We start from the raw sequence: 19099 nt of genomic DNA, 5'->3' as shown, positions 1-19099 counted from the left end.
AAAAACCATCTTACTGGGGTCTGGATGCCAGTTTCTTTTATAGAATCAGAGAGGGAAGTAAAGTAAAAAGGTACAGAGAGAGGGAGAGGCGAGGAGGAAGTAAAGTAAAAGGGCCATCAGTCTTGCAAAACATCTCCTGGAGTGGCCGGCCTCCGGGAGGGGATGTGTTAGTTTCTTCTTTCTTGCAGCCATTCACAGGTGGGTAGGGTTCCCTGAGGCAGGCCATTATGTATGATTATAATAACAACGAAAAGCAAAGCCTAAAGTCAAAGAGACAGATCCAACATGGAGTCAAAATTGGCTCTTCCCTGTTACACTGGGAGCGCAGTCTTGACCGCTGGACCACCAGGGAAGTCCCGGGCCAATGTGTTTTAAGTTGATGTAAAACCTTTAAGGTATATGTGTGTCATTTTTATGATTTCTCCCTTGAACCAGTCCTTTCAATTACCTAACCAAGTGCAGACTATCGTGTTTTCGTGCAAGAGGATTTCTCAATCAGGGCTCATAGTGCAAACCCAGGGAGGTGTAGGTGACGGTTTGGGGGCTGTGGTGGTTCAGGCAGAAAAGGCTTCTCCTGGGGAGGTGTTGCAGCTGCAGAAGAGGTGAAGTCGGAGAGGTGCTTCGGTGAGGAGCGACCCTCACGTGCTGAGCTCACACTGCTTGGGGTCGAGGTGGGGCTGTGAACCTTGGGAAGAAGTGGGGTGTGGCAGTGCGGCTCATGAGTGGCAGCTGTATAGTTTTTATAACTAAAAGTCACAAATTTGTATTTTGTTCTTGCCCGAAACAAAGGTACACATTTTCTCAATGTGCCAGGGCACTGGCGGTCCTGATGCCTTTTTAAGAAGCTGCTTCCTTAGCTGCTCCAGCAGATAGATGTCGCAGTCCAGAAATGTGAGGGGGCCTGTGTGGAGAACATTCACCCAAGACCCGAACCTCCCCTGCCCCCCAGCAGTTGTCTTCTGTCAGTTTTGTGGTGATGAGGTCATGCACTTTATTCTGACCAAAATAACTTATTTTTATCTCAACTCTGGTAGTAATAGCTACCGAGAGTTAGGCATTCTCCACGTGCCAGGCAAGGAGTGCTTGTTCAGGTCTTGTCTTTTTTAATCCTCACAGCAATCCTACAAGGTGGCTGTTACCTTGTTTTTAGGAAGAAGAAAACAGAGATTTAAGTAACTTAGTCACAGAGCTAGCACGCGGTGAAGCTGGAATTCAAACCCACGTCCGCCTGACTCCAGGGTTATGGAGAATTGTATGGTTCTGGCTTACTCGCCACAGTCATCTCTGTCAAAAGGCTAAACCGACCCCCCTACCCCCCCAAAAAAAGGGGGCGGGTGGGAATTGAAAGTAGTGAGGGTACTGTCGTTTTCTGTTTTCTTCCTTTTAAACAGCCTGCAGGACTTCCCTGGTGGCGCAGTGGTTAAGAATCTGCCTGCCAATGCAGGGGACAGGGGTTCGATCCCTGGTCCGGGAAGATCCCACATGCCTCGGAGCAACTAAGCCCATACGCCACAACTACTGAGCCTGCGAGCCACAACTGCTGAGCTCATGCACCACAACTACTGAAGCCCACGTGCCTAGAACCCATGCTCCGCAACAAGAGAAGCCACTGCAATGAGAAGCCCGTGCACCGCAATGAAGAGTAGCCCCCGCTCGCCGCAACTAGAGAAAGCCCACGCACAGCAATGAAGATCCAACGCAGCAAAAAAATAAATAAATAAAATTTAAAAATAAAAAATAAATTCCAAACAGCCTACAAAAGAAAGCCAAGTTGAACATTGGGGATCTTCTTAAGCAAAAATTTAAAACCCTTACAATATGACTTTAATTACACAAATAATACATGCTCATAGCTCCACTGAAGGAAAGGCAGACAAGAGCAAAAAGGGAAAAATTAAAAAGGAAAATTAAAGTTACCCATAATCCCACTAATCAGGGATCATCATTGTTAATGTTTTAGTGATATTCTTCCATAAACAAAATCGGATCATGCTGTTAACATTATTTTGTAGTTTACTTTTTTCCTCACATAATGGACGCCTTCCAATGTTAATAACAGTGGATCGCCTCATTATCTTATTGGCTACCAGATAACAATAATCATATTGAATATCTCATGGTGGATCACATTCAGCCTCTGCTCCCATCTCATTCAGAATCTCTTTTCTCACCTGTAACAGGGACAATTTAAAGGGTTGTTTAGCAGAATAAATAAGGTAATGTTCGTAAAGCTGTTAGCACAATGTGTGACAGTAAAATGCTCAGCCTAATACAACTAGCCATTATTATTCATTCATTTAAGAAATAATAATTTCTGGGAATTCCCTGGTGATCCAGTGGTTAAGACTCCGTGCTTTCCTTGCCGAGGGCCCGGGGTTCAATCCCTAGTCAGGGAACTGAGATCCCACAAGCCGCGCAGCGTAGCTTAAATAAATAAACTTTTTCTTTTTTAAAGAAATACTTTCTACCATGTATTAAGTGCTTACTTTGTGCCAGACGTTGTGCTGAGGTTTCATTGAATCCTGACGCCAAACTGATGAGGTGGGTACTCTCATTATTCCCATTTCACAGATGAGGAAAGTGAGTGACCAAGAAGTTAAATATCTTATCCAAAAGCTCCAGAGCCGGGAAGTGGTGGATATCCAAACCCAGGCAGCCAGTATCCAGGGCTCTCACACTTTCCCACCACATCACCCTCTGCCTTGGAGACATAAAAATATTTCCCTGGCCTATCCTCTGAGCCCGGCACTGTGCTAGACCCTGGGGCTTCTACGCCAGTCCCTGTGCATGTTTCCAAGGTAGGCATGAAGCAGGATAGTAGCCAATTCTACTAAATCCTTATTAGAATGACAGAAACCCCGGCTGAGGTTCTCTCACCATCTTATCTGGCGATGTCCTTGTAGCTGTCTTAATTCTGTTGAGCCACAGGGGGCAGAGGGTAGGGGTAAAGAAAAGCCTTACTGCCCTGGTTGAGAGTGAACGATCTTGATAATCTTGGGGTGAAATGATCTACCCTCACATGGCTGCCCCTCACCAGTGAGGCCCTGTGCTCCTTGGGAGCAGGGACGGGACTTCACTCCTCCCCGGATCTCTTTGATCTAGCCCTGTACCTGTGGCTCCACGTAGGTACCAAATAAATGGTGAATAAATTAATGAGCAAATGGATGAATGTGTGGGTAAATGACTTAATGAATGTGATAGGGAAGTAATGAATGAGCAGAGAAGGAGCCAGTGAGCAAGTGAATGAATGACTGCATGAATGAATGAATTCATCGGGGGCTTTGGTCTGATGAACACTGTGAGGGCTGCTCTGAGAAGCCCTCTGTGACCATCTATGTGCACTCGGTCATAATGGCGTCTGCCCCTGCCATGCCCATGAGAAGTGACTTCCTTTCTCCCCGCCCCCAGATTCATTGAGATATAACTGACCTATAATATTCTGTAAGTTTAAGGTGTGCAACGTGTTGATTTGATACACTTACATACTGCCTCATGATTACCACAGCATTAGTTATCACTTCCAGCACCTCACATAATTACCATTTCTTTTGTGTGTGTGTGTGTGTGGTGAGGACATTTAAGATCTTCCTTTCTTATGACTGTTCCCCCCACGTCCTTACTCTTGGAGCCTATAATGGGTGGTCTTTCAGTTGCTATTGCTTCAACAAATTTCACCCCACTTACTGCTGCTACCCTGGCTTCTGCAGACAGCCCAGGTGGAGCCATCCTCCCTGAGTCTGAAGGCCAGAGGGCTCCAACACTGACCTCAGGGGATCTGGAATTAAACCTTAAACAGCACCCAGCAAGTCTAGAGATCAAGCCAGATGCCATTGTTGATCACGAGTATGAGTAAATGCTGGTATTTCATAATTTCATCACCATATGTTAGGGAACACCGGTAAACTGGGAGAGAACAGGGGACCTGCCTGAGTCGGGCAAGTCTTTCTTTTTTTTTTTTTTTTTTTTGGCTCCACCGCGGGCATGCGGGAACTTAGTTCCCTCACCAGGGATCATCGAACTCGTGTCCCCTGCAGTGGAAGCACGGTGTCTTAACCACTGGACCGCCAGAGAAGTCCCATCTCTGCTATCTTTCTATCTGGCGTCTGGTACAAAGTAGGCGCTCAACACATATGAATTGAAGGAGTCAATCCATTCAATGAATCCATTCAACCAATCACTGAGAGTCTCCCGCACAGCGGAGCCGGGATTGGAGGCCTCTCATTCCCAGAGGCCGCGCAGAGGGACTCTCAGTCAGACGAGAGGGGTGGTGCCGGCGACACTGGGTTGCCTACCCCAGACGGGAGGCGGAGCTCGGGCACCACCAGGCGGGGCGAGGCGGGGACAAGGTGGGCAGGGCGGGGTGGGCGGGGCCGGAATGAGTGGGGCGGGGCAATAGCTACAAACCCGCAGGCGCGCTGGTCTGCAGAATCCCGGCTGCCCTAACCGGCTTTTAAAGAAGACTCTCAACGGAGTTGAAAGGGGAGAGAGAGCACAGCTTCGGTTAGCATGGCGCATTGCACGTGTTTACATCAAACACGGAAAGCTTACAGTTTGCGTCATTGGGAGTTAATGGCAATAGTCTGACTCTGGTGAGGCCTGTCCTTAGGGCTGTCCTGGAGCAAGGCCTCCGCTCTCTTTATAGGTGGCTGTAATTGAGCGCTATGCGCCAGACACTGTTCTAAACACAAGAAACGGATTAACTCATTTAGTCCTCGTAACAACTCTATGAGTCATCTACTTAAGATCATCCCCATTTCACAGATAAGGAGCCAAGGTCCAGCAACGTGAAGAGGCACTTGGGTTCAGGTCTCACTGCAACTCCAGCTCTTCTAAAAAGGGCTAGAAGACTGGGGTGAAATGTTTGTTTTGTACGCGGGCCTCTCACTGTTGTGGCCTCTCCCGTTGCGGAGCACAGGCTCCGGACGCGCATGCTCAGCGGCCATGGCTCACGGGCCCAGCCGCTCTGCGCCATGTGGGATCTTCCTGGACCGGGGCACGAACCCGTGTCCCCTACGTCAGCAGGCGGACTCTCAACCACTGCGCCACCAGGGAAGCCCTGGGGCGAAGTTTTGCAAAGCCAAGTGGTTGGTTTGTAATGACGCTCAAACATGCGTGCGCCTCAAAATCTTTGGTGAGGGGAAGTGCTTGCTCTAAATTCAGAGACCCAGATCCCGACCTAACGCTGTCTGATTTTTCAGGGTTGTGGTGGAACACAAAAATCTGCATTTTGAACAGGCTCCTCGGTGATTTTGAAGAAGCAAGTTAGCCGATTGCATTTACAACAATGTTAAATCATGATGTTAAATCACCCCTACCATACGCCTAGACGACCTCTGCGGAGGGTAACAGGGGCAAAGAGTTTGGGGTAGGAGAGAGACTACTGATAATGTACCTATTAAAAGAACATCAACAAGCTTTTATTGCAGGCCCTACAAAAGTGCCCCTTCTCCCCAGCGGCACGAAGTCACCGGGTTCCAGGCATGACTCCCGGAGCCGCCTAGCGCTCCCGTGGCCCCCGAAAACGAGGCACTGCGATCCCACCCCATGCCGGAGGGGGCGCTATTCAGTTTCGTTCCGATAGGAATGGAGCATTGCTTTCTTTCTGCGCTTGCGCGGCAAGGAAGCCTCACTTCCGGCCTTGTGCGCCCAGGGTCTGAAACCTGCGGTCGCCAGGTAGGTGAGTGCAGGGGCCGCCTACATCCCTGGAGTTGTCTCTGCGTGACCCCCAACCGTGCAGTCCGAGTCCTCCTCCCACAGTTAGCCTCAAGGTCCCAGTGCCACCTTCGGCCCAGATCCGTTTAGTCAAGCATGTGCTCCCCACGCACGCTTTGCTCTGTGTAACACCCAGACCCCTCACATCCTTCGTTTTCCTTCAGTCGCCTTCTTCCGAGGCCACCTCCCTAGAGCCCTTGCGCAGGGATGGGAGAAGTGTCCCGGATGCAGAGAATGCCCCGGTACCCCATTGAGCGTCCCTTCGCTCTCTCCCTTGCCTTTCTTTGCAGACCATCACCATGAAGTTCAACCCCTTCGTGACCTCGGACCGCAGCAAAAACCGCAAACGTCACTTCAATGCCCCCTCCCACGTGCGCAGGAAGATCATGTCGTCTCCACTCTCCAAGGAGCTGCGGCAGAAGTACAACGTTCGCTCCATGCCCATCCGCAAGGACGACGAGGTCCAGGTATGTGTCCTCCGGGCTCTGGTTACCCAGCTGCGTGGCGCTCGGGTCCTGCGCCTGAGAACGTCGAGTGTTCTTGGACGTGGAGGACTGGCAGGTAATGTGACCCTGCAGATGTGTTAGACCGGAGATGGGGCCCAGAGTCACCAGAGAGCGCCTGTCCAGCCTAATTTAGAGCATTCCAACTCAATTCTTTAATAATAATAATTTGAGAAGTATACTGTCCCAACCAAGCAAAACTCTTGTTTTCTTATTTTGTCTGCGGAGGCCGCTAGTTTGCCAGGCGTTACCCAGGGTGGCTGTTTGAACCAGACTTTGCAGGGGAATGTTTTGCAATAAGAGTAAGGTCTTGTTATTGAGTTTAGTGGAAGCTGGGCACTTGATGGTGCTGGACTTGTTAGGGAGAACGGAGAAGCAGCAGCAAGTCAGAGGCCTGAAATTGTGAGAGTACGGCCCATGTGAGAAAGTATAAGCCCTCTGTTCTCTGTGACTGGAGCTTAGGACTAGGCTGTGTAGTAGAGAGGGGAAGTGAGGGTGAGCAAAATAGACAGGGGCTCTGTTCATTCCTTGAGGGAATATTTACTGAGCACTTACCAGGCAGTGTTCCCTAGAACAGTAACAGTGCACAAGATCTACAGGCCCCTCTTAAAACCTCAGCACTATTGACTTCTTGGGCTGGATAATTCTTTGTTGTGCTGAGCTCTCCTGTGTACTGTAGGATGTTTAGCAGCATCCCTGGTCTCTCCCCACTAGATGCCAGTAGCACCTCCTCATAGTTATGACAAGCAGAAATATTTCCAGGTATTGCCCAGTGTCTCTGGGGAGCAAAATGCACCCCTGCCACCCTCCCCCAGTTGAGAACCATTGTTTTAGAGAATGAAGTAAGGGATTTGGTGGATCACCTAAGGCACTGGGACTCTGAAGCTTTGAGGAGGAAAAGACTGGAAGCAGGGGATAAGTTAGGCTGAGATTGTGACAGGAATAGCATAGAAAAAAATAATTCAGAAGTATGGTTCAACCTCTTCTCTCCTGGATCCTTCCCATCAGGCATGTTCTAGAATGGGGGGGATTGCAAATGCCTCTAGGGTCTAGTTAGGCAAATTAAAGGAAGTGGGCTCTTTTAAGGGAGATAGTCATATACCCTCAGCCCATCGCTGCACTAGGGAAATGAAGACTCTTCAGTTACGTTCAGTTGTTGTCAGATTCTTCAGTTTTGCAAGAGACCTGGAAAATCTGGATTCTTTACTTTATAGAAACTGCTTTTGGCTGAGATCACCAATAACCTCTTATTTATTTATTTATGTATTTATGTATGTATGTATTTACTTATGGCTGCATTGGGTCTTTGTTGCTGCGTGGGGCTTTCTCTTTCTTGCGGTGCGTGGGCTTCTCTTGTTGTGGGGCACGGGCTCTAGGCGCCTGGGCTTCAGTAGTTGTGGCACATGGGCTCACTAGTTGCGGCTCGCGGGGTGTAGAGTGCAGGCTCAGTAGTTGTGGAGCATGGGCGTAGTTGTTCCACAGCATGTGGGATCTTTCCGGACCAGGGCTTGAACCCGTGTCCCCTGAATTGGCAGGCAGATTCTTAACCACTGTGCCACCAGGGAAGTCCCCACCAACCTCTTTATGACTAAATTCAGTGGTCACATCTTGGTCTCACTGTCGTTGACTTTTGTTTTTGTTTTTTTTCTGGCTGCGTTGAGTCTTTGTTGCTGCACGTGGGCTTTCTCTAGTTGCGGCGAGCAGGGGCTACTCTTCATTGTGGTGCACGGGTTTCTCATTGCCGTGGCTTCTCTTGTTGCGGAGCACAGGCTCTCAGTGCGTGGGCTTCAGTAGTTGTAGCACGCGAGCTCAGTAGTTGTGGCTCACGGGCCCTAGAGTGCAGGCTCAGCAGTTGTGGCGCAACGGCCTTAGTTGCTCTGCGGCATGTGGGATCTTCCCGGACCAGGGCTCGAACCCGTGTCCCCTGCATTGGCAGGCGGATTCTTAACCACTGCGCCACCAGGGAAGCCCTGTCCTTGACTTTTTCAGCAGAATTTGGCATAGGTTGCACCACCTTACTTCTTGAAATAGCTTCTCTTTTTAGCTTCTGTGACACTTCAGGCTCACAATTTACTTGCAACTTCCCAGACTCCTTTGCTGGCTATTTCTCCTCTGCCTGGTCCCTAAATGCTGGATTTTGTCACAGGGCCTGCACCTGGTCTTCCATTGGCTGGCCTACATGGTCTACCTAGGTGGTAATATTTATTCCTAAAGTTTTCAATGTCTGCTCTGTGCTAACACCTTCCTCTTTTACATCCCAGTCCAAACTACTTTTCTGACCACAGAGCTGTAGATCTAACTGCCTGCTGAACATCTGTATTTGGATATCTCACAGACATCTCAAGCTTCTTATGCATGAGATCCTGATATTCCCGCTGCCTCTAAAATCTGATTCTCATCCCATCTTTCACACCTCAGTAAGTGACACTTCTATCTCCCCACTTAGGTATATCATAAACCTTTAAATTATTACTAACTTTCCCTAACCCCTCTCTTCTAATCTATCACTAAGTCTTGTTGATTTTACCTCCAAAATACCTCTTGAATCTGACCACTTCTTCATATTTCCATTTTAGTTCAAAGCATCTGTCGCTTCCACTGTTACTGTAGTCCACTCTCCACAGAGCGGCATTGTTTGCAAATCAGATCCTGCTTAAAACCTATCCGTGGTGCTTGATGTGCTGACTGTAAAATCTAAATCTCTGACAAGGCCCTGCGTGAGCCAGTCCAGGTCTAATTCTCTGACCTCATCTCATCTTATTATCCCCCACATGCTCTGTCCTTCAAACACATTGGTCTTTTCAGGTCCTTAAATGCACCTAAATCTTTTCTCCCTCTGCGTCTTTGTCCAGAATGCTCCCTCTGCCTGGAGTGCTCTTCTCCCCTTTACCTGGCTAACTCCTCCTTTTGCAGGTCTTATATTAATGTCAGTTCCTCAGAAAAGCCTTCCCAGATACTTTACTCAGTATTTTAGTATAGCATCCTTTATTCTTTTTTCATAGCATTGAACACAATTTGAGATCATTTTTTAAAAAAAACTGAGGCATAATTTACATACAGTGAAATGCACAGGTGAGTTTTGGCAGATGTAAAACCATGTAGCGTCACCCTAATATGACGTAGACCATTTTTTATCATCTCAGTATCTTCCCATGTGCCCTGTTCCAGTTAGGATTATATATTTGCATGTTTACCTCTCAGCTGCCTACTACCCATCAGACTAAGCTCCGTGAGGCCAGAGAACTCTTCTTTTTTGTTGCCTGACCTCAGTGCAGAGCCTGGCACACAACAGGGGCACAATCAATATTTATTGAATGGATGAAAACTGTTGACGGGTTGGAATTGGAAGATGAGATAAAGAAAAGGAGCGCAGGGGCTTCCCAGGTGGTACAGTGGTTAAGAATCCACCTGCCAACACAGGGGACATGGGTTCGAGCCCTGGTCCGGGAAGATCCCACATGCCACGGAGCAACTAAGCCCATGTACCACAACTACTGAGCCTGCGCTCTAGAGCCTGCGAGCCACAACTACTGAGCCCACGTGTCACAACTACTGAAGCCCATGCGCCTAGAGCCCGTGCTCCGAAACAAGAGAGGCCACTACAGTAGGAAGTCCGTGCACCGCAACGAAGAGTAGCCCCCGCTCGCCGCAACTAGAGAAAGATGGTGCGCAGCAACGAAGACCCAACGCAGCCAAAGACAAATAAATTAAATAAATAATTTTTTTTAAATGTGTAAAAAAAAAAAAAAGACAAGGAGGGCAGGGGAGAAGGAGCTGCCGTTTTTTTAATGCCTGTGGGGTTATGAATGGTTTCTTTTTTAGATATGAAGAAAATGAAACTCAGGTAAAGTAATAAAGAATAATATAGAAAATGAGTGTCTGAGCCAGGAATCCAGGTCTCTTAACTCCAAAGGCCATACTGGGTAAGCACTTCTCTGACCAGGAGAATAAAATCGTCCCAGCTAGGTTTGTTAAAACTGCCTTTTCTCTCTTGGGATCTTCTAAGTCTCACCTACCTCTTTCTCTGAGCAGTTGACTATGCCTCCTGTTTTACAGAGGAAATTCGAACTATTGTCCAGGATCTTGCACAACTCCCGGCTCCACACCCTCTGGCTTACCTGCAGTTGCACCCCTCCCATCTTCATTCTCTCCTGTTACAGTGAAAGAGAAATCCCTGTTTCTGTGTAAGCTATCCTGCTGCCACTGCATGTGACATCCACCACTCTCTTACTGCCCTCTTGAGATCCTTCTATCCATTATCCCCCTTCTCTACAGTTTCCTTTACCTCTTCCTCCATACTTGTTCCTTCTCATCAGCATTTAAACATATTCATGTTTCCCCCTCTTTAAAAATAGAAAATTATCCCTTAACTTCCCATCCACGTTGAACATGTGTCCTCTCTCTCATCCTCTTCAGATCCAAGCTCCTTGGGTCAGTCTTTTTTCACCTTCGTCTTCTCACCTCCGGTGAACTTGTTGCCTTATCGTAACGGCTTCCATCCCACTGCTCCACCGAAAGCACTGTAGCCGTGACCACCAGTGACCAGCTTGTTGTCATCTGTTACTTTATCCTTCCAGTAGTTGACCATCCTAGGGCATTTGGCCTTCTTGTCTTGGCTACTCTAACACCACACTTCCTGGTTTGCCATTCTTCCTGGCCACTTCAGTCTCTTTCGTAAGCTCTTCCAAAATGTTGGCTTTTCTTAGATTTCTACATTCCTGTACCACCAGCTCCCTAAGTAAAATCAAGCTTTGAGTTGCCATCTCTTTGGATGACTCGCAGGTCTTTGTTACCAGCCCAGTTGGCCTTCCCGCTGTGTATGGAATTTTCATGTTCCATGCCTCTGGGAAAGGCACATCCATCCATCCAGTTGCCCAGCCAGACTCTGGAGGTCATCCTCGCCTCTTCTCCCTCACCTTTCCACAGTCGATTGAGTCTTATCCTGTCTCCCTCCTCTCTGGGTCTAGCGTTTGTCCACTGCTCTTTATCACGGGTGTCCCTTTGACTCCTTTTATTAACACCTTTCTTCAATCAGGATGATACTTAATAGGGGCTTTTTCACCTACTTTTTCCATGTGAGGGTCTCTGGTCACGTAGACTGTGGTGGATCTTCAGTGAGGCATGCGTGGCTCTTGTCTTTTCAACCTGAAAATCGCCTTGGTGAGTAAGCTGAACAATATAGGTAGACATTTTAGGAGTATTGGGATTTGCCAATTCTTTACATGTGGTATTTCCTCTGTGCTTATATGGCTACTGTTTAATAGGCTCCTGCCTTTAGGGAAACCATAATAATCTAGTTAGTTTTTGAGTAGAATTGGAGCATGAGCTGATTTTTAGTTGCAAAAATAGCCCACAAGATTTTAATTTAACGTTTTTTTTTCTGACTATAAAATATTTGTATTAATTGTAGAAATCTTGAAATTTAGAAGAACATAAGTTAAAAAATAGTCATCAGTAATTCTCCTTCCTTCCTAATGGCAACCATAATTGACATTTGGATATATCTTCATCTCATGTTACATGCCATATACAAATATGAAGCATATACACATAAGATTCAGACTATATATATAGCCTTGTATTCTCCTTTTTTGTCTAAAGGTCATGTCTTGAGCATTTTCCTTGGTCATAAATTGTTTTTTGAAAACATGGGTTTTAGATGGTTGCCTGAGAATCTCAATATAATTTTTTTTTTAATTGAAGTATAGTTGATTTACAATGTTGTGTTAGTTTCTGGTGTATAGCAAAGTGATTCAGTTACTAAGTATAATTTCTTTAACCATTCTCTGTTTAGATCTTGAGAGTGATTATATATTCTTTTTATTTTACTTTTTGTAAAAAATTGAGCTATAATTGATGTATAACACGTATTACTTTTATTTATTTATTTTTAATATTTATTTTTGGCTGCGCTGGATCTTCATAGCTGTGCGTGGGCTTGCTCTAGTTGCAGCGAGCGGGGGCTACTCTTCGTTGCAGTGCATGGGCTTCTCATTGTGGTGGCTTCTCTTGTTGTGGATCGTGGGCTCTAGACGCATGGGCTTCAGTAGTTGTGGCACACGGGCCCTAGAGCGCAGGGAGTTCAGTAGTTGTGGCATGTGGGCTTAGTAGTTATGGTGCACAGGCTTAGTTGCTCCACGGCATGTGGGATCTTCCTGGACCAGGGATCGAACCCATGTCCCCTGCACTGGCAGGTGGATCCTTAACCACTGGACCACCAGGGAAGTCCCTAACGTGTATTAGTTTTAGATGTACAGCGATTATATCTTTTTACTCTCAGGATTAGTCATGTGATGACTATCTTAGTTCAAGGAATGTTTTGTTCAGGTAAGAGAAGAAAAAAATACAGGCAAAGAATTTCCACCTGACTTAGAATAATACAAAGCAGATTTATACCAAAAAAAAAAACAAAAAAAACCCCAGCTGATTTTGATTGAATCAAAATTTGACTGAATACAAAAAGTTCTATTTTTAGCCTGTGTGTTGCTGATAATTAGTTTCCTCACTATGATGTTCAAGCATTAGAAATGGGGAGAATTCTCTTTTGTATTTTCTCTCAGGTGGTTCGAGGACACTACAAAGGTCAGCAGATTGGCAAGGTAGTCCAGGTGTACAGAAAGAAATATGTCATCTACATCGAGCGGGTGCAGCGTGAGAAGGCTAATGGCACAACTGTCCACGTGGGCATTCACCCAAGCAAGGTATGGCCTGGGACTGCGCAGTGGTAGTGGGCGTGTAGCATAGCATTCCTACTAGAGTTGTTGGCTGTTGGTACTTTCTGCACAGGCGGCCATGGTAAGGACTTCCCTGGGAGGAAGGCTTGGTTGGTTCACTGGCTTAGTGATATCATGAGGGATCCAGTTCCTTTCCCTGTCTGTTTTGTCATCCTTGGTGAAGGCCGCATCTGCAAGCTGGTAGCAAGAGTGTTCCAGGCATCACTTTCCCACTAGAGAGTGTCCAGAGGGAGAAGAGAGAACACCTCTTCCTTCGGCCCTCACACCCACCTGGTGGAATATGCTGTTCCTCCTTTAACCTCCCATTTTATACGTTGTATTGTAGGGTCTCTCCTCCAGAGTTTCAGATCCTTAAGGGCAGAATGGTCGGGTCTCACTCATCTTTATGATCTCTGTATTGCCCAGCAGCTGGTGGGAATGCAGGTATTTTTAAAACAATGCATTTTGCCAGCCAAGGGCAAATTATACTGCCGACATGGACAGACAAACCATCCATGGGGGTAGTATAATGTTTCACAAGCTAAATGACACTTCGTACCACTAAATTATCTAAATGGTCTTCTAGAGCCTCAAGAGTTAGGAGCTGGGCATTGGGTAGCAGAAGAAGGAACCCAAGCTACTGTTGTCGAGGGAAGATCTGCTGTATAAGATTAATTGTGGTTATAAGTCCTTTCTCCTTAAAAAAAAAAAAAAAATTTTCAATATCTGTTTGTTCTCTCATGCTAACAGGTGGTTATCACCAGGCTAAAACTGGACAAAGATCGGAAAAAAATTCTTGAACGCAAAGCCAAATCTCGACAAGTTGGAAAAGAGAAAGGCAAATATAAGGAAGAACTTATTGAGAAAATGCAGGAATGAATATAACCTTTTGTGCAACCACGGTTTACCTGTAGATTCTTTTGCCTGGTGTGTATTCCTTTGAAACTTTTCCAGGTGTCTCTGGAACGTTTCATTTCCTTCCTATTTCGTTATTGATATGTGGCTCTGTATATCTACTTTTGCTGTTTCGATTAATAATTTTATGAATAAAAATTGGACACGTTTTCTTGTTCCAAAACATATTTATTGCCTTTTAGATAAAATCCATCTTACTTTCAATTCCCCACTGCCAGTCTTTCACATGCTTAATCCACAGGGCAGCAAAATACAGCAGCAGTGAGGTTAAGACAGCCCTGCTCCTGCCTGGACCCTCACGCCGATGGGGCAGACAGGACAGGGCTCTGGTCCCTGAGGCAGAGGTTGTCCCACTCGGTGTAGGTCCGGCTGTGAACTGGCACGCACAGAGGGCAGCGCTGCTCAGCACTCACACTCAGGCCTGCCAGTCTGCTCTCTGGCCAGCTTCCTCTCCCTCACACCCCAACCAAACCCAAGGGCGTGCAGCTCACTGACCCAGCTGCCCTGCTGAAGTCTTGACCTTGCTAGTGCTATTTCCATGTGACTGAAATGCCCTCCTCTTTCCCGGGGTTCAACTCAGAAAACTGACAGTCTACAGGCAAGACTTGGTTTACAAATAGATTTTGCTTGTCCTTCTATTGTTTTCATAATTTAAAATTAATTTCCAACATTTAAAACTTATGAGATCACAGAGGAAATCCAGATCTTGTGCTTCATCTAGCTGCATGAGGCCCTGATCCTGGGCAGCATCGGTTGTGTGGAGCCAGGGTACCCTGTTGTCTACCCCCAGTGGCATCTGAGTTTTAGACTCCGGGTCTAACTGCTAGTCATTCTTTAAGATTAGCTTCAGAGCCACATCTAAAATCCTCCCTTGCCCCTGGGATAATCTATTGATGAATGCATTAAACAGCCTTTTACGGCTCGCTAGTAACACAGGGTTTATCTGACGCTCTGGTGTTTCTTAATAAATGTTGATTGAATCAGTTATTTCCCATTTTGACTGGTGAAGAAAATGAGTTGAGGTTAATTGTCCAAATCCCAGAGAGCCTAAGAGATAGAGCTGGGATTTGAACCCAGGCCTCGGTGCATCAGAGGACATTCACTTCCCACAGCCATCTGCCTCCGGTGTTCCTCCTGCTCTTAAGTCAGCCCTTCACTGGAGTCTGACAAGAGCCTACACACTTATATGGAATAGAGAAGAATTTACGTGTCTGTAGCAGTAAAAGCATTAGTGCTTAGTGGGAAAAGCATTGTCACCAGTGGTCAAGCTCCAATCCCAGCTCTACCACTGGACAGTCAAAGGCCTTTGAGCAAACAGCTCATCTCTGAGCTTCCATTTTCTCAGTAGTAAATAGATGGTAATACCTTCATTGCCTTCCTTTCTTATGTTAAATGCAGAAATAAAATGCCATGATCAAATGGGCTCTTTCTGAGCACACTTTGATAGTGGGAGTGTATAAATTCTAATATCGCTATTATTGTTCAATTAACTTCTATTTCAAGTTCTGACATTCACTTTGCACTCAAAGAAGGAATGATTTTTCACAAAAGATTGCTAAGAGCACAAACCACAGAACTCAATATGCACGCTCTGACTGTGGCATTGATTTAAGAGTAGGCGGAATGATACTGGCTCCGTAGCCAGACGGATCTTGATTCAAGTCCTGCTGTGGTCTTCAGACAGCCATTTTTATGACCCTCTGTTTCTCTAGTCTATGTAAGAAGCTGGAAATGCTGATCTTCAAGGCTGAAAATTAAAGTAGCAGTCCATCAGATAGATCCCCCTGATTTTAGGAGTCACGTGGGTGGTTGCTAAAATAGTCTCCACCTCTTGCCTGGAGATTCTGTGATACAGTACGTCTGAAGAGAGAACTCTTCAGGTCTCGTGTGCATCTGTTTTTTTCACATGGCCCTTGTATGATGCTTATGACTAGGTAAATTTGGGAGATTGTGGATTAGGATGTATACATACACACAGCACATAAAATAGAGCAGGTGCCCAAAACATGGTGGCTATGTTAGCACACTGAACCGTATGTCTAGGGAGCATAACAAGTAGGTCAACCAGCAAGGGCTGTGGTTTACTTTTCTGATTTGAGGTTTTGTCTTCATTCTCGAACAACACATGTTTCAGGGCCCCAAATTTGCATAAAGGTCAGATTTCAAACGATTATATTTGTAGTAGGATGACATCTTCCGATGCCTGGTCTGGGCCCTAGGCTCCAGCCATTACACTCACCATGAAACTTAAATTATATTTCCTAAGAGTTATATTTGGTTTCTTTTCAGCAACTTTGTTCAATACAAGTGATAAGAGCTTTGAGAGCTGTAATCTCCCCCAAGTCACACCAGGCTTTTTATCATCAGCCATGTGAATAATAGTGCATGATCAAGAGTGGGAATTTGACATCAACTGAGAGCTCTAATCCCAGCTCAGTCAGCTTCTAGCTGTGTGACCCTGGGCAAATGGCCAAACCTCTCTGGGCCTCAGGTTTGTCATTTATAAAATGGAGATGAAGAGTACCTACCTCTGGGACTTCCACTGGTGGCGCAGTGGTTAAGAATCTGCCTGCCAACGTAGGGGACATGGGTTTGAGCCCTGGTCTGGGAAGATCCCACATGCTGTGGCGCAACTAAGCCCATGCGCCACAACTACTGAGCCCGTGTGCCACAACTACTGAAGCCTGCGCGCCTAGAGCCTGTGCTCCGCAGCAAGAGAAGCCACTGCAATGAGAAGTCCGTGCACTGCAATGAAGAGTAGCCCCCGCTTGCCGCAACTAAAGAAAGACGGTGTGCAGCAACGAAGGCCCAACGCAGCCAAAAATAAGTAAATTTATTAAGAAGAAAGAAGGAAGGAAGGAAGGAGAAAGGAAAGAAAAAAGAAAGACAGGGAAAGAAAGAGAGAGAAGAGTACCTACTTCACAGAGTTGTCAGACTTACTACTTGAGATACTGCGTGTAAAGCACAGAGAACTCAGCAAATGTTAGCTATTGTCTTTCTGAGGAGATTGGCAGTGTGTTTGTCTGAAGGAGCAGAGGGGAAAGTTTTTTTCCAGGGAGTTTGGATAAAATGCTGGTTCTTGAACAAAGGGGGAGGGTTTAAAGGCAGCAATATGGTGTTTGGGCTGCTGCAGGAAATGGGGACTGCAGAATGCCAGCTGGGTGGGCCTGCTTATCAAGGTTTTGGCCTGGGGGGTTTTAGCATGTTTCCTGGAATGAGTTTGAATTAAGCAGTTTCCTACTGACCTTTTCATCAAATTTGCAGATGTCCATTTATTTGAGTGAGTCCCCTTGTGCTATTTTGGGAAGACTCCAAACTTTTAAACTTCACATAACTGATTCTGAATGTCTGCTTTCATAGCGCACTTGGGTTGAGATGTTCAGCTACAGAGGTTTCCATGTGAGTTGGGTCGGCAAATAAGTAACCAAATCTTCTGGGAATCCGGCAGAACTGTACTAACTGAGAGTCCTTCATACTCTGCTGATGCTACAGCCTTAGAGCAGTTCCAATCTGGTAATGGCTTGGGTCTTTGTTCATTGTTCTTTTAAATTAGTTTTTTTTTTTAAAGAAGTAATACTTATATATATAGTACAACATAAAAAGGTACAAAACGGGCTTCCCTGGTGGCACAGTGGTTAAGAATCCACCTGCCAATGCAGGGGACACGGGTTCGAGCCCTGGTCCGGGAAGATCCCACATGCTGCGGAGCAACTAGGCCTGTGCGCCACAACTGCTGAGCCTGCGCTCTAGAGCCCACAAGCCACCACTACTGAAGCCAACGTGCCTAGAGCCCATGCTCTGCAGCAGGAGAAGCCGTGGCGCGCACCGCCACGAAGAGTAGCCCCCGCTCACTGCAACTGGAAAAGGCCTGCACTCAGCAACAGAGCCCCAGTGCAGCCAAAAATAAATTTAAGAAAAAAAAAAAAAGGTACAAAAGGTATACAGTGAAAAGTAAGTTTCCTGGGAATTCCCTGGTGGTCCAGTGGTTAGGACTTCGGACTTCCATTGCAGGGGGCATGGGTTCAATCCTTGGTCAGGGATGGTTGGGGAACTAAGACTAAGATCCCACAAGCCGCTCAGCATGGCCAAAAAAAAAAAAAAAAGGTAAGTTTCCTTGTCACGCTGACTCTCAAGTCACTAAGTTCTCCCCAGAAGCAGTCACTGTTTCCAGTCTTTTATATCCTTCTAGAAATATTCTGTGCATATATGATTGGGTTTTTACTCAAAGTTTGATCCGTAAAGAAGTCTTCATGAGGACAGCAGGTCATCCAAATTTAAATAACTGTATGAGGTTGATGTATTTCCTGAACACCATAATTACAATATAAACATGCACCAGTAATACATATTCTGTGTCCATCAGAAATAATGAAATCAACCACATCCTAGCCTATCCCCAGTAGGAGGGCGGCTAATTCTGCAACAGGTTTTAAAGGTCTCCTCTTAGGCCTTAGATGTCTCTATCTTGTTAAGTAATGTATAATTTAAGGTTTTTTTGTGTTTTGTTTTGTTTTGGTTGACTTACTATTTGAAATAGGAGAGGTAGCATGGCTTAGTGGGAAGAACAGGAGCTACGAAGACCTACATTCAGATGCCAGTTTTGTCACTTAAAACAGCTAGACTTTGGGCAAGTTACTGTGGGATCTTCCCAGACTGGGGCACGAACCCACGTCCCCTGCATTGGCAGGCGGACTCTCAACCACTGCGCCACCAGGGAAGCCCTGTAAAGTGGATTTAATAACATCTATATTAGGTGTTGTGAGCACTGAATGAGACAGGTAATTCAAAGTACCTTGTTTAATGACTGGCACGCAGCCATTGAGAAATGGTAGCTGCAATTATCAGTGGTGTCTGCCGGCAGTGTTCGTTCCCTACCTATGTGCAGAGCAAACAAGTAGTGAATTATGCTGGAATTTCAGCTTCTCCACTAACTTCCAACGTTCTCAATCAACTTGGAAAGGAGCTTTATGACTCCGTGGCTTTGTAACCCTGCATGCCTGTTTAGGGTTCCTTGGGGTTTGTGTTGTAGTGTTTTATAATCCACTCTTGTTTATTTCATCCTACTGAAGTTGCCTCCGAGAATTTTCCTCTAATTTAAAAATTATTGAGGACCCAAAGACCTTATTTATGAGGGTTATATCTATCGATATAATTTACCATATTAGACATTAAAATTTTAAGATTTTTAAATCATTAAAAAATAATAAACCCAAAACATGTTAACAGAAATAACATTTTTAAGGAAAATAGCTATCT

At 45.9% G+C, this 19099-nt stretch overlaps 1 protein-coding gene across 2 annotated transcripts; it reads left to right on the top strand.

Moving 5' to 3' along the window:
• The first annotated feature begins 5330 nt into the window (after positions 1-5330).
• Positions 5331-14006, top strand: RPL26L1 (ribosomal protein L26 like 1). 2 transcript variants are annotated; one of them, XM_024753385.1, is made up of 4 exons: positions 5331-5673; positions 6003-6179; positions 12776-12916; positions 13679-14006. In XM_024753385.1, the coding sequence occupies exons 1-4, from the start codon at positions 5545-5547 to the stop codon at positions 13805-13807; spliced, it is 576 nt and encodes a 191-aa protein (XP_024609153.1). In that variant the 5' UTR covers positions 5331-5544; the 3' UTR covers positions 13808-14006. The 2 variants fall into 2 exon arrangements, with proteins under 2 accessions (XP_024609153.1, XP_024609154.1); XM_024753386.1 differs by having other exon boundaries at positions 5567-5677.
• The last annotated feature ends 5093 nt before the right edge of the window (positions 14007-19099 follow it).

Source organism: Neophocaena asiaeorientalis, unplaced genomic scaffold (assembly GCF_003031525.2).
Source record: "Neophocaena asiaeorientalis asiaeorientalis breed wild unplaced genomic scaffold, Neophocaena_asiaeorientalis_V1.1 scaffold268, whole genome shotgun sequence".
NCBI classification, from domain to species: Eukaryota; Metazoa; Chordata; class Mammalia; order Artiodactyla; family Phocoenidae; genus Neophocaena; species Neophocaena asiaeorientalis.
This window is presented reverse-complemented; position numbering and strand designations above follow the sequence as displayed.